This window comes from Athene cunicularia (assembly GCF_003259725.1).
Source record: "Athene cunicularia isolate RWA chromosome 2 unlocalized genomic scaffold, athCun1 chr2_part1, whole genome shotgun sequence".
Taxonomy (NCBI): Eukaryota; Metazoa; Chordata; class Aves; order Strigiformes; family Strigidae; genus Athene; species Athene cunicularia.
This window is the reverse complement of record NW_020799095.1, coordinates 84,844,754-84,856,875: the sequence shown is the minus strand read 5'-3', so window position 1 is coordinate 84,856,875 and position 12,122 is coordinate 84,844,754. Positions and strand designations below refer to the sequence as shown.

General features: G+C 36.8%; 1 protein-coding gene across 1 annotated transcript in view; it reads left to right on the top strand.

Moving 5' to 3' along the window:
- CLPTM1L (CLPTM1 like) overlaps nt 1-11,903 on the top strand; it is a 30,486-nt gene extending 18,583 nt beyond the window's left edge. Inside the window, exons 9-16 of the mRNA XM_026842302.1 lie at nt 1,768-1,833; nt 2,935-2,985; nt 3,649-3,731; nt 5,548-5,582; nt 5,882-5,937; nt 6,020-6,064; nt 9,370-9,485; nt 10,814-11,903. Of these exons, the coding sequence (XP_026698103.1) occupies nt 1,768-1,833; nt 2,935-2,985; nt 3,649-3,731; nt 5,548-5,582; nt 5,882-5,937; nt 6,020-6,064; nt 9,370-9,485; nt 10,814-10,892 (531 nt within the window). The 3' untranslated portion in view covers nt 10,893-11,903. The remainder of the gene's footprint in view (nt 1-1,767; nt 1,834-2,934; nt 2,986-3,648; nt 3,732-5,547; nt 5,583-5,881; nt 5,938-6,019; nt 6,065-9,369; nt 9,486-10,813) is intronic.
- The last annotated feature ends 219 nt before the right edge of the window (nt 11,904-12,122 follow it).

The following is a 12,122-nucleotide window of genomic DNA, read 5'->3' as shown; positions in this document are numbered from 1 at the left end:
CCTTAAATTTCAGCTTATTGTATAAAACAGATTAAGCTCCTCTGAAAACTATTAACAGTGGCATCCTAAGTAGTGCTATTTCATTGACTGTAACATTTTTTTTCAGTAAATTGGGATTTTTAAATCTGATGTATTTCTGTGTGTCAGGTCTTCTCTATCAGATTTTCCAGTGGTTTTGTTCCTGTAAATAGCAATTTAGTCTTAAATTTCAAATTTTCTTTAGCTGTCTGAAATTTTAACTAAGTTTTGGGGATAAATATATACCCCTATAAATATGCTATTTCTTTTGTAGAATTTCTTTAATTTTGATCCTTGAAATCTAAGTAACTAAATTTTTTAAAATCTAAAGACTTCAGAAATTCAAAAGTGTGACATGATTTAAAAGTGAATCAGGTCAAGAAAAGTGATGGTTTTGGTTGTAGTGGGGAAGAAGAAATAGCCCTGGTCTCTAAATCACTTTTTTTTCAGAAGTATTAGTAGAAACGAGATCAGACATGTATGGTTGTAGAGTACAGGAACGATCAGCTAGGCTGCAGGATTTAAGTGGGATTAAAACTGTTAAGATTTTGCATTCCTCTTTTATAATGAAGATGGATTTCTTGGTTGCCACTACCTAAGAACAGGCAGATTCAGATCTCATTTGGTCACTGTGCCCGAGATTCTTCTTTGAGCTGCCCAATGATCTGTTAAATAGATCTCTCTGAGATCGGTAATTCCCATGACTGTCTCCTATAGTCTTTCTCATGTGCCTTATTTTCCAGTATGTTGGTTTTGGATTGCAGACTGGGGAAACTAGGTTAAAAGGATTATATAGGAATATTATGTGGGACATTTAAATTGAGGGAAATGTTCTGTAGGTTCTGTTGAAGTAATATATCTCTCCTCTCAAGTGATGGTGCAATAACATGGTTGTCTCAAGGTGAGAATGAGCATACAGACAATATATCTCAAAGGAATTTGTCTGCTGAGAAGACCTTTTTCACAACTTCTTCTTAACACCTGTTTCTCATGCAGTACTAATGTGATATTGCTTCTGTAATAAGTAATTTTCTCACTTGCCTCAAAGATGGCAGTAAAAGATTGTCTTTACCTTACTGCCCTTTTTTGTTGGGAGATACAATGGGTGAGAAGAGAATACTGGTGTCTCTAAACAAATAAACCTTGTCCACAAAAAGTTTCATGGAACGTAGCTCTCCTGGTGAGCTTGCTGCATTGCCTGAGTTGTTGAATCTGTATACCAGGGTGGGTACATGAGTAGATTTTCAGGTGAACAGAACCTTTGGTTACACTCGGGTCAAGCTGTTACAGCTTAAGTGCCCACTTAATCACTGTTAGGAGTTTGAAATATCATCATTGTGCAGACCCCAGCTGATCTCGAAGGCACATAAAAACTTGCTTGGTGGGTGGTTACTGGTTTATTTACTCTAAATGCCTGACCTGAGGTGCATGCTGGTGAAGAGAGCAGCTAGCTTCCACCACTGCACTGCAATCCAGATATCCTGAAAGTACAGCATTATTTTGTTGAAAGTACGTAAGTCTGATACGGAGGCTTAATAGCGCAGGCTCCCAGTGTCGTACTTGTCTGGTGACATGGCATTTGGTTTGTATAGAGATGCAGGCAGTGTGCTGCAGCCAGGCTCTTGCCACTTCATGCAATGCATGCTTAAAATAGATATTTTGGGGTCTTAATCCTGATTATCTGAATCCTACATAAAACATTCCTTTGGATAATCTTTTATGTGCACATTCTGTTTTTGCTAATCACAGCTCTGGAAGCTGAAGAAAGCTTTGAAAATGACAATCAAGTGGCAAGGCTTGAGACCCAGAATTCAGGTACAGTAGATGTTGGCTTGTTAATGATTACACTCTTGAATTGTCCATCTGTTTCCAGGTTACTATGCAACTTGGCTTTTAGTGAAATGAAGGTTAAAAAGAACTATAGAAATTTCCCAGGTACATCTTTTCTTTATGATTGGCTTAATCAAAAAGCTGGATGAGTATTTTCAGACTTAGGAATTTCTTTGAGTTCTGTAGAAGAAGCGGGTATTTGTATGTATGTATGGTGTGAGAAACTTCAGACTCCTCTATCAAGTCCTGCTAAATCCTGGCAGGTGAGACTGTGCTTCTGCCACTGAGCAGTTTTAACTGACATCGTAATTTGAAATAACAAACTGAATTTTTCATGAAGCTGTAGGTATAACTTCTTCATTGTGGAACTAGTAGATGACGTGACGGGAACAGGACAGTGTTTGACAAATACTCTGGGTAAAATTAAGTCCTGAGACTGTTTGCGGTACATGCAGTGGCAGCATGGAGTCAAATTAACCTTTTTTTTTTTTTTTTACGTGAGTATAATATTTTTAAAGTACAATCTCCATTGAAAGTTTCTCTGGTTGGTAGGAGGAACTCATCTTCAGTGTTTACTTCACAAGAAGCACTGGGGGGTTTGTGCTGCTTGAAGTCTATGCATCTTGAGTGGCTGATAGTTCTGGTTGTTTCTTTGTCAGTATTCGAGGAATTGTGCTTAAGCAGTCACAGTTTCTGGAGATGTGGAGATAATCCATAACTGACCTCTTCGTGCATGAAAATGGTTATGGTTTTTAATAATGACTTGCTGTATCTGCCAGATTCTTAGCCACTTGACTTTGTTTTAGCTTTGTGAACTCTGCTGTCTCAACAGCAGTTTCCTAAGCAAAGAAGTTCTGGATGTTTGATGTAAAATATGAAGGGAAAAATGAAACTTTTTGCCTACCCTGTATTTAGCAGGTTGCACAGGACGTTTGTATGACTCTCTTCTACAGAAGCTTATAGCAACTTGGAACTGTTACCTAGCTTAATGTCTAAGCAGTTTAGTTTGCAGTTTAGATTTCTGTTTAGGGAGTCAGACAGCAAGTGCTTTTCCTCCCAGTTCTGACTTGATACTTTGTATTGCAGTTTGGTACGTACAGTGACTCTGAAAAGAAAACTGAAGAGTATGATACCCAGGTAAGCGGGAATCCTGTGACTTCTGATCTATAAAAGTCTATATATGTGGCTTGCTGACTAACCTGGTTTGCTCTTTCTATTGCTACAAGTGTCTTTTCCATGTTCTCATATGATGATCTCAAGTGGATCATCATCATCATCATGTGGATGATCAGATAGTGAAGATTCATTTTGATAATTTATGAAAAGAAACAGTCAAAGAATTGTTTTGTTAGCTGAATCTGGTTGAAACATTTCTCTGAGAAGCAGAATTGTAGGTGACTTATCCGAAGAAAAGTATCTTAAAGGGTTACCATCCACAAATTTTAAAATTTATATCTGTACTCTGTATTTATACTGGAGAAATGTTTTGTGTGCTTCCTAATTTCTGAAAGGAGGTAGACATATGTGGCAGCATTGGTGTTAAGTGGAAAGCTACTCTTAGATTCTGCTCTTTGTGCTGCCTCTTGGTGCCTGTGCTCTAAGGTGCTTGGCTGTCCGAACTGAACATTGGAATTTTTACCACCTTCTCTAGAACTGGAATCATATTGGAAATAAGAGCAGATATTTGGGAATAGAAAAAGATATTCAGGGAAAAAATATCTGACTGTCTTCTAGTTAATGCCCTGAAAAGTTGGCTGTATATAAAATATGAACTAACAAACTATTTTCCTTGTCAATTAGGCTATGAAATACTTGTCATATTTGCTCTATCCACTGTGTATTGGAGGTGCGGGTTACTCCTTGCTGAATGTCAAATACAAAAGGTACCGTAAATATATAAATGATCTTATACGGAATTGAAACATTCCCCATTTTTTCTGTATTAATTAATTAGAGATGATGGGTTATGGGTATCGGTTATTTTAGTTTGTTTGATTTGTAAGCCAGGAACCAGAAACATCACTGTTCTACAGCGTCTAAAGCTGAAGAGTCCAGCTGTTTTTTTAACGTCTTCTAAGCTACAGGCTGTTGTATTTCACAAGTAACCTGATACTACTGTGGTATAGAATTCAGTAGCTTGCATACATGAGTAAGCAGTCAGTCAGAAGAGGAGAAAGCAAGCTGTTGTTCAGAGAACTGATAAAGTGACAGGGGAGATGGGAGGAATTCAGTGCTTGAACCTGTCCAATAACAGAAAGAAGCAAAAACTGTCCCAAAGTTATTTGCTCTGACCGAGAGGTTCCTCTGTTCCTAAATACGGTAACTAGGATGGCAAGCAAGCAAAAGCATTTTGAAGAAGGGACTCTGTATTCACTTAGAGCCATGGACTTACTGCAACATACTGATACTTCAACAAGAGCTGAAAAGGTGAAACTCTTGTCCACTTTCACTCAAAATAATACGGCTAGTTCATTTTGTGTTGGAGAGATGCAAACAAGTATGTTTATAACAAATCTGCAGATTTATAACAAATCTGCGGATGCAAGAATGGTGACAGCCATGTACACAAACTTTTTTTTATAGTCTTTAGACCCAGAAGGGATGGGAGGGAGAGGAAGTAGTAGCTTAAAATAACATCAGAAAGAACTACTGTTGCTGCATACGTGAGCTGTAGAACTTGCACTAGAAACCAGGGCCATTTCTGGTCTAGTAGAAAAATAATTTTTTCAGAATGTCCTTGTCTTAGTAAGGAGCTAACAAATATGTAGCATTTGAAAATTCTGCTTTTCTCACAAAATTCTTGAATTCATTCAGTACTGCAGAATACTGTATGCCAGGTGTTCTGTGAGCCTGTAGCTTAAGAAAGTGAAAACAACTCCTATCACAGAATTTTTATCATTGTTAAATCTCTTTGTAAGGAAATGTGACAGAACAAATAATCTTAACGGTGGATTATGCTTTAACCTTGCAGGCATTTTCTGATGCATTTTTTAGATGCTTGTGGATTAGTGAAGTGCTGCTACAGATGTAATGTTGCTATTAACATGTCACTAACACAGTAGTACAAGTTTTTAATTTTAACTGATGTAGCCAGAGCATCACAGTTACTAGCTGTTCTTACTATCGCAAGCAGAAGTATGGAATTTGACCACTATCTGTTGCATTACTGTTACTTTGCCAAGATTTATGCTCCACTGAACATCTGGGAAGGGTTGTTAGATGTAAGGAGGGAAAAATGTAGACTTCTTGTATTTACTTTTTTAAGTGCCTACTATAGTGGTTTGCACTGAATGGTATTTGTTGTTTGACATTTGGTAGGTCCTTACAGTTCCATATTAAGTGTCTCTTTAGTATTTGGAATAACTTTGCAAGCCTTAAAACAGTCAGGGTTCAGTGCACAGTATTATCTGATGTCAGTTTGGGTGCAGAAGTCTTAGAATGTTCTGAAAAAGTATAAAAGCGGTTGATAAAGCTCTCCAAACTTGTTGTATGGACTGGTAAGCATCCTTTGCTTAAACTACCTTCTCTGGAGCCTTTCCTAGTCAGAGGAAGATGTGAAGTATTTAGTTCTTGTGTAAAGTAATTTGCAACATAGTCACTTCTTAGAGTAGTCAAAATACAATCATGTAGAGGATGTATTACAGGTATATATTTTTGGCTGAGGTGAAAACATAACTGGACTGTTTTCTTTGTTTGTAGCTGGTACTCCTGGTTGATTAACAGTTTTGTTAATGGTAAGTCCCTTCTTATGCTTTTTTCCTATTCATATTTCTTTAAATGGAGGCCAAGACTCAAAAGTAGAAAATCAACACCTTAGCTGGATCAGTGTAATATAGAGCAATAACTTGAGTGTAAGTTCCAAAATTATCACAGTGGTTGAGAAAGGGAAAAGAATCAATCCAAAGTGGACAAAAGGATTAGATCTATCTTCTCTCTTTAGGAAAATGAGTGTAAATCTCTGATTGTGAAGGTATACTTGTGTGACGTACTCCAATTTGCATGTGTCTGCAAGTTTTCCATATTTTCTCTTCAGGAGTATATGCTTTTGGATTCCTGTTTATGCTGCCCCAGCTGTTTGTAAACTACAAGGTAAGATTAAGAAGGGACAAAAAGACTACTTTTTTAGTCTCTTCTTCCAGACTTTATTACAAATTGATATTTTTATTCCTAGATGAAATCTGTGGCACACTTACCATGGAAGGCTTTCACATACAAAGTAAGTAAAGCTCTAATTTAAAGATTGATGCAGTCATTTTAGAATTAATTTTCTGTAAGAAACTGCAATCTTAGTAATATGTAGTCTAAGACTAACAGTGCTTTTTTTTGTTTGAGCTAAACGTGTTTGCAGTTGTCCTTTAAAAAAAACTCCAAACAACCAAACATTCATTTCCATTTTTCATAATGACTTCTATATAATGAGAATGCTTGCATCATAGTTTTGGTGATAATACTGCTTTTTGTACTGTCGTCTGTCTTGCGTGGGTGCAAATGTTGGTCCTACAATTAAATTAATTCGTCTCAGTTTAATGAATTTTTCTAGGAAGAGAGAGATTATATCAACAAAGGATAGTTCCCAGGAAACAGCTAGGACCACTAAGTGACCTTACGTTGGCAGGTTCCAGGAGCTACCAGAACTGAAGTAATGTACACACTGTTCTGTGCTGGGGTGGTAATTCTGAGCTTCTGGGCAGTGTAGTGACAAATGTGTGGTGGGTTGTTAATGGTAGAAGAGGGGCTGCACTGTGGTGTCCCCACTGCCTAGACTGCCCTTGTGGGAAGTCATGCAGTGCTGTAACAGAGTTTAACACCAGACCTTGGAGGAGGAGAAGGTGAGTTTATCTCAAAAAAAACCCTTTGATACCTGCACACACACAAGCATCCACTTGGGTGTCCAGGTGGTTTGTATAGTATTCAGACACCAAGGCGGATGTGCCAGATATCCCAGTCAGGATGCCTTGCTCTGATACAGAGGACTGGGGACACCCACTGCTGAGTTCCTGTGTTTCCTACATTGTTCTCAATTGGCAACTACTTGCTAGTTTTGTTCTTGCACCCCTAAAGAGCTGATAGTGTTTTGACTCCATCCTTTCCCACCTCTGTGAGTCATTAGGATTTTTGCACTGTCCTTTGTTTTGCTGATCACTGTGTCCTGAGAAATCCTGGATGCATGTGCTGGGATCATCAAGACCTTGATGCCATCAACATGTGCCCTTTTTTGTTCTGCTTCCACTCATAAATGCTTTCATTTATTCTTCCTTTGTTTTGATGTATTACAATTCTCCAGAACATCAGTACTTTAAAAGAAACTGTGTTAAAAACTGCTCAAGACATGGTGTCCAATTCTGAACAGATGACCTGGGACCAAAGAACTAAAATCTTAAAATTTGAAGTGCCTTTTATAGCTTTTCCATTTTTGTGAGCCTACAGCAATAGCCCAACTTTTTGCTGCCTTAATATTTTTAAGGAATCAGGGGGCATCTAAGGCAACGGATTGAAATATAGCAGATAGAATAGCAACTAAAACAGTGTTCATTATGGAAATACAGTCAAAAATAATCATCTAGTGTTTCAGACATACTAGGTAAATCAGCAAGTTTCTTAATAGAGGGAAGTAAAAAGTCTATTAGTGAAGTAATTTCATAATTTTACTTCAGCAGCAACATAACTGAGCAGAGACATCAGCAGTTAAATAGACAACAAAGGGAGAGTATTCAAGCAAGTAACCTTTAAAGCAGTAGAATTCTCTTGCTGAATAGCCTTCTCTTACAGAGCACTTATGGTTCCTGTTAAGATGCCAAAGGTTACCCACAGCAGAGGCTTGTGTGTGTGGAAAGAAGTATATGATGTTTTTAATTATGTTTAACTTATTGGGCTTTGGAGTGGATAATTTACTTTTTCCTGGTGGATATTTAAAATTGCTTGCTCTCTTCTGCACTTTGAAGAGTGGAAAGAATAGTGTGAGGTCTCATCTGCTATTGTTTTTTTAGAGAGCTTTGTTTTTCCTTAATTTGAACTCTTTCCTGTTTTGGAAGACCTTGGCAAAAATGAAAATTACTCTTAACTTTTCAATTTCTGTAGTCTTTATGTCCTTTATACTTTTATGAGGAGTACCTTCAAATAAGGTAATCTCAAGAGAACACTAGCTAGACTAAATACTATTAGATGGGCTGCCTTGATGCATTTGGTTTCAGTGGCTTACAAGGACTGCCTGAGTGTCTGAAGGATGGAGTGTTTAGCTTTTTCTTCCTTTCATCACTCCCTTGGGTGTTGACTTGGAAAGGCTGCCTTCTCCAAGTTGCCAAGGTTTTTTTTTTTTGTTCCATGACAAACCTTCTTTGCACAGGCTTGATAATTGCCGTCCATGCTCTTTGATCACTTCAGATTGATGGATTTGTTTTGACTTGCCAGAAAGAGCTTTCCTGTTGTAATTAATCAGAACTCACTTCTGTTCAACACCCTCATCTTCTGCTGATGCTTTGTTTCGTCATATAAACATTGGTTCATTCTGAAAAGTGAGTCCTTCTCTGCTTAGAGAATACATCATTTTCCCCCTTCTTATGGTATGGATTAATGTAAGGCTTGCTAATATTGAAAGGAGAACCATGTAACTGATCCCATTTATTAACCCAACAGTTAATATTATTTGCTCCATTTGTTTCCTGCTGGTTTCAATGAATTGAAATAGTTCATTGCACCATACGAGTAGTAGAGCTTGGTGCATTGTAAGAGTTGATGTCTAGTCTTCCCTGTAGGCTAAAGCCAGATTCAGGGGAGTTGCTGTTCTGTTTACTTTTTTTACCTTCTCTGAGAAAATGGTGTTGCGTTTGCATGCTTGGAGCCTTTTTGCATTGCTTTCCCAGCAGATGTCTGGGAATTTAAACTTTCTCACTCAGGAAAAAGTAGTGAGAAAAGATTTCATTATTGCTTCAGAAACAGAACTTGTAATGTGCCTAGTTGAGTGGAAATGGTGTAGAAAATTATGCCTCGAATAAGGGATGGATGGTTACTTCCAGGAGAGCACTGAAAATGTTTTAAAATCTCTCCAGGGCTGTCAAGTTAATGTTCTTAAAAGCAGTAAATGAATAAGTTTTTACACAAATTTCAAATTCCCATAGAAAATTAGACTGAACGGACATTTTGTAAATCTTAAATCATTCGTGTAATGAATGAATTGAATAAGAGGTTTTTTCCAGTTTCTTTTAAAGATTTCACTGAAGTTGAATCCATGTTTTTCTGCTCAGACAACAATACTCTCACTTACCTGAAGTGGTCCTACTTCCTTTTTACTTGTAACTGTAATAGTGTGGTTTGTAGTAGACAGTACGGTCTTCATTAAAAGAAAGCACTTTAAAGTTCGCATTAATTAGTTTTTCAGCATAATCCTTAAGTATTGTTATAAATGTGGAAGTAGTCTGTGTTTCTATTGAAAAATACTGTTCTAGGAAGCCTGTTTCCTGTAACTTTGTATGACAGATTACTTCCTTTCTTCACAACCAACTGAAGTTTACTCTTTTTTTGTAGGCATTCAACACCTTTATTGATGATATATTTGCTTTTATCATCACTATGCCAACATCTCATAGGCTGGCGTGCTTTAGAGATGATGTTGTGTTCCTGGTCTATCTTTACCAAAGATGGTATGCCTTTCTTGAATATTCATCAGTGTTTTTACAATGCTGTAGATGGTTGCAGTCTTATTGCTATAAAGAACTATAGAATGGTTTTGGATAGACTTCAAGCAGAATTTTTATACCATAGTATTATATAGTATGGTCTGGATAGTGGTAGTTAGGTATATGCCTAGTGAAGGGAGTGGTGAGCAGGGGATCCTGAAAAGGACATCTCAGTACAAATAAGAAGAGCAAAAGCATTTTCCCATAACTGACAGTATTCCTGGACCCTTTTTAGCATGCTGAGAGGCTAGTCAAGAAATTCCTTTTCTCACGGCACTCACAGAATTTTTGTTACATTACCCTTTCTCCCTCCCCAGAACAGCAGTCGTCCTTTTCAGCAGCTAGTTTCACATTTGCAAGTTATTAAAAAAAAAAAACCACACAAAAAACAAAAAAAAAACCAAACAAACCCTGAGACATGAATACCTGAAGTAAGGTGAAGAGAGCAATTCTTAAGCTTGTATTCATAAACCCACTCAGGAGTTCTGGGCTTCTAACCCTTGCTGAGGGGCTGCATATCTATATATGCCCTGTATTTGAGGCATGCTTTCCAAGCTGCTCTTCAAGGCACTAGTGAAGGATGTTTTCTGGTTGCCCTGCTCTGCTTTCTCTTTATCTAGTTTCCAAACATAAGTTATCAAATTCTCTTGTAAGTTGAGTATCTGGCAAGTTTCGGATTCTTTAAGTAACTCAAATCAGATGGAGAAGATGGCTATGTGCAGTAATCATTGAAATATGTTCGTAAGTGAAGCTACAGAAGGTGTATTCTTGTTCCTAATAATAAATATTTATATATGGAGCAAACAAGAAATTTAACCCAAGTGCACATTATACCAGAATATATGAATGTGTACATCTAACTAATCATTAATACTAAATGCACACTTCATTTTTGAGGTTATATAATTGCACATAAGTGTAGTAAAATAGGTCTTCTTCCAAGGTATTTTTTGAGAAGTTAAGAGCTCAAAACTTCTGATAGGGTCTGGGTACTGGTTTCAAGTTTGAGAAGTATACTGGATTGCTTGAGAAATATTCCAGCAAAGCTTTAAGAGCTGTTAATATATCTCTTAAGAGGCCCTGTTATGAGACAACTGGTTAAGTCTTAATGTGAAGAAGCTGATGCATCTGTAGCCAATCTTAAGTGTTATGGGTTTTGTCACAAATGAGAATACAGAATATGATGAGAAAGAAACTCACTTTTCAATTTAATTAGCATAGAACTGCTTAATTCCTTCAGATAGCAGAAAATACTGTAACTACTCTTCTTTTTTTTTTTTTTTTTCTGCCAGGCTTTATCCTGTGGATAAGAGCAGAGTGAATGAGTATGGAGAATCTTACGAAGAAAAGCCCCACAAAAAAAGCTCATAGAGAATAACTAAGAATTGAAGAAGATTCTAACCCTTGGACTCTTACTAGCTTCATGTATTATCTGGTCTTAAGGAAGATAAAACTTATTTAATAAGAGTATTTTTAAAGCTTATGACAGATCTACACGGACAATACATCTTCTATATTGCCAAAATCTAGTTTTGATATCCTCCTATTTCAAGATCCTTTTTCATCCTCACAAGTTCCACAGTCTGCCAGATGTCATTAAATAAACATCCTGCATTTAATCTTCTCCTCAGTGAAAACCTGAGTGTCTTGACCCTTGTAATTAATATCCAAATCTATGTTTTTAAGACAACTCACTAGCTGAAAGTATGGTGCCTGTGCCACTGGGCTATGAAATATGAAAAAACAAGCCAGTGTGTTACAGCAGAATCGACATTATTGCCAGACTGGAGGCTATCAAAAAGAAAATGTATAATATTGGATTTTATGCTAATTACAAATCATTCTTGTTTGATAATGGAGATAATGGAAATTCTAGAAATCGTGATAAAAGTTGTAAATTGTGTGTGGGCATTTAAGTTCATAGCTTAAAAAAAAATGTTGGAAATATAGGATGAGACAGATGGGTTGTTAAAACAATTCAAATTCTGTCACATTCTTAGCCCACAACATGGCAGAGGGTTTCAGTTGTCTTAAACTGAATGATGATGTGAAAAAAAGGTAACATGATTTCTTTTAATATGTATCCAAGTTTATATAAAACCTTCAGCATTGTTGACAGACCTTCCGATTTCTTGGCATAGCAGGTATTCATATAATGCAAGTCATTGTTATGTGCTAGGAAAGTCTTTTAACCAATCTTAAATTCTTAATCATGTGGTACCCCAGTGACCTGCTTGGCCAATTCTCTCATGTTTCAAAGAGAATGATTCCTTGGTCTTTCTCCTCTTCTCCCTGCCCAGTTCTATTTGTAAGATAAAACACACAAGTGGAAAGATTTTACTCAAATACAGTACCAGTTAAACAAACTGCCTGGATACAGAGAAAAAAAACAGCCTGGTAAAAACCAGGTATTTTCCTTTTGCAGGATTTAAAATCCATATTCTGTGGGAACAATTCATTAAGGGAAATATTTTGATCTGTTTCTTTCAAATTATTAAAAATAACCATGTTGAATTATTATACCAAAATTCAAACTTCACAGCTGTATCTAGAAACCATGGGTCTAGATTTTTAAAAGCAAGTTTCTTAGTAACAGTGAGT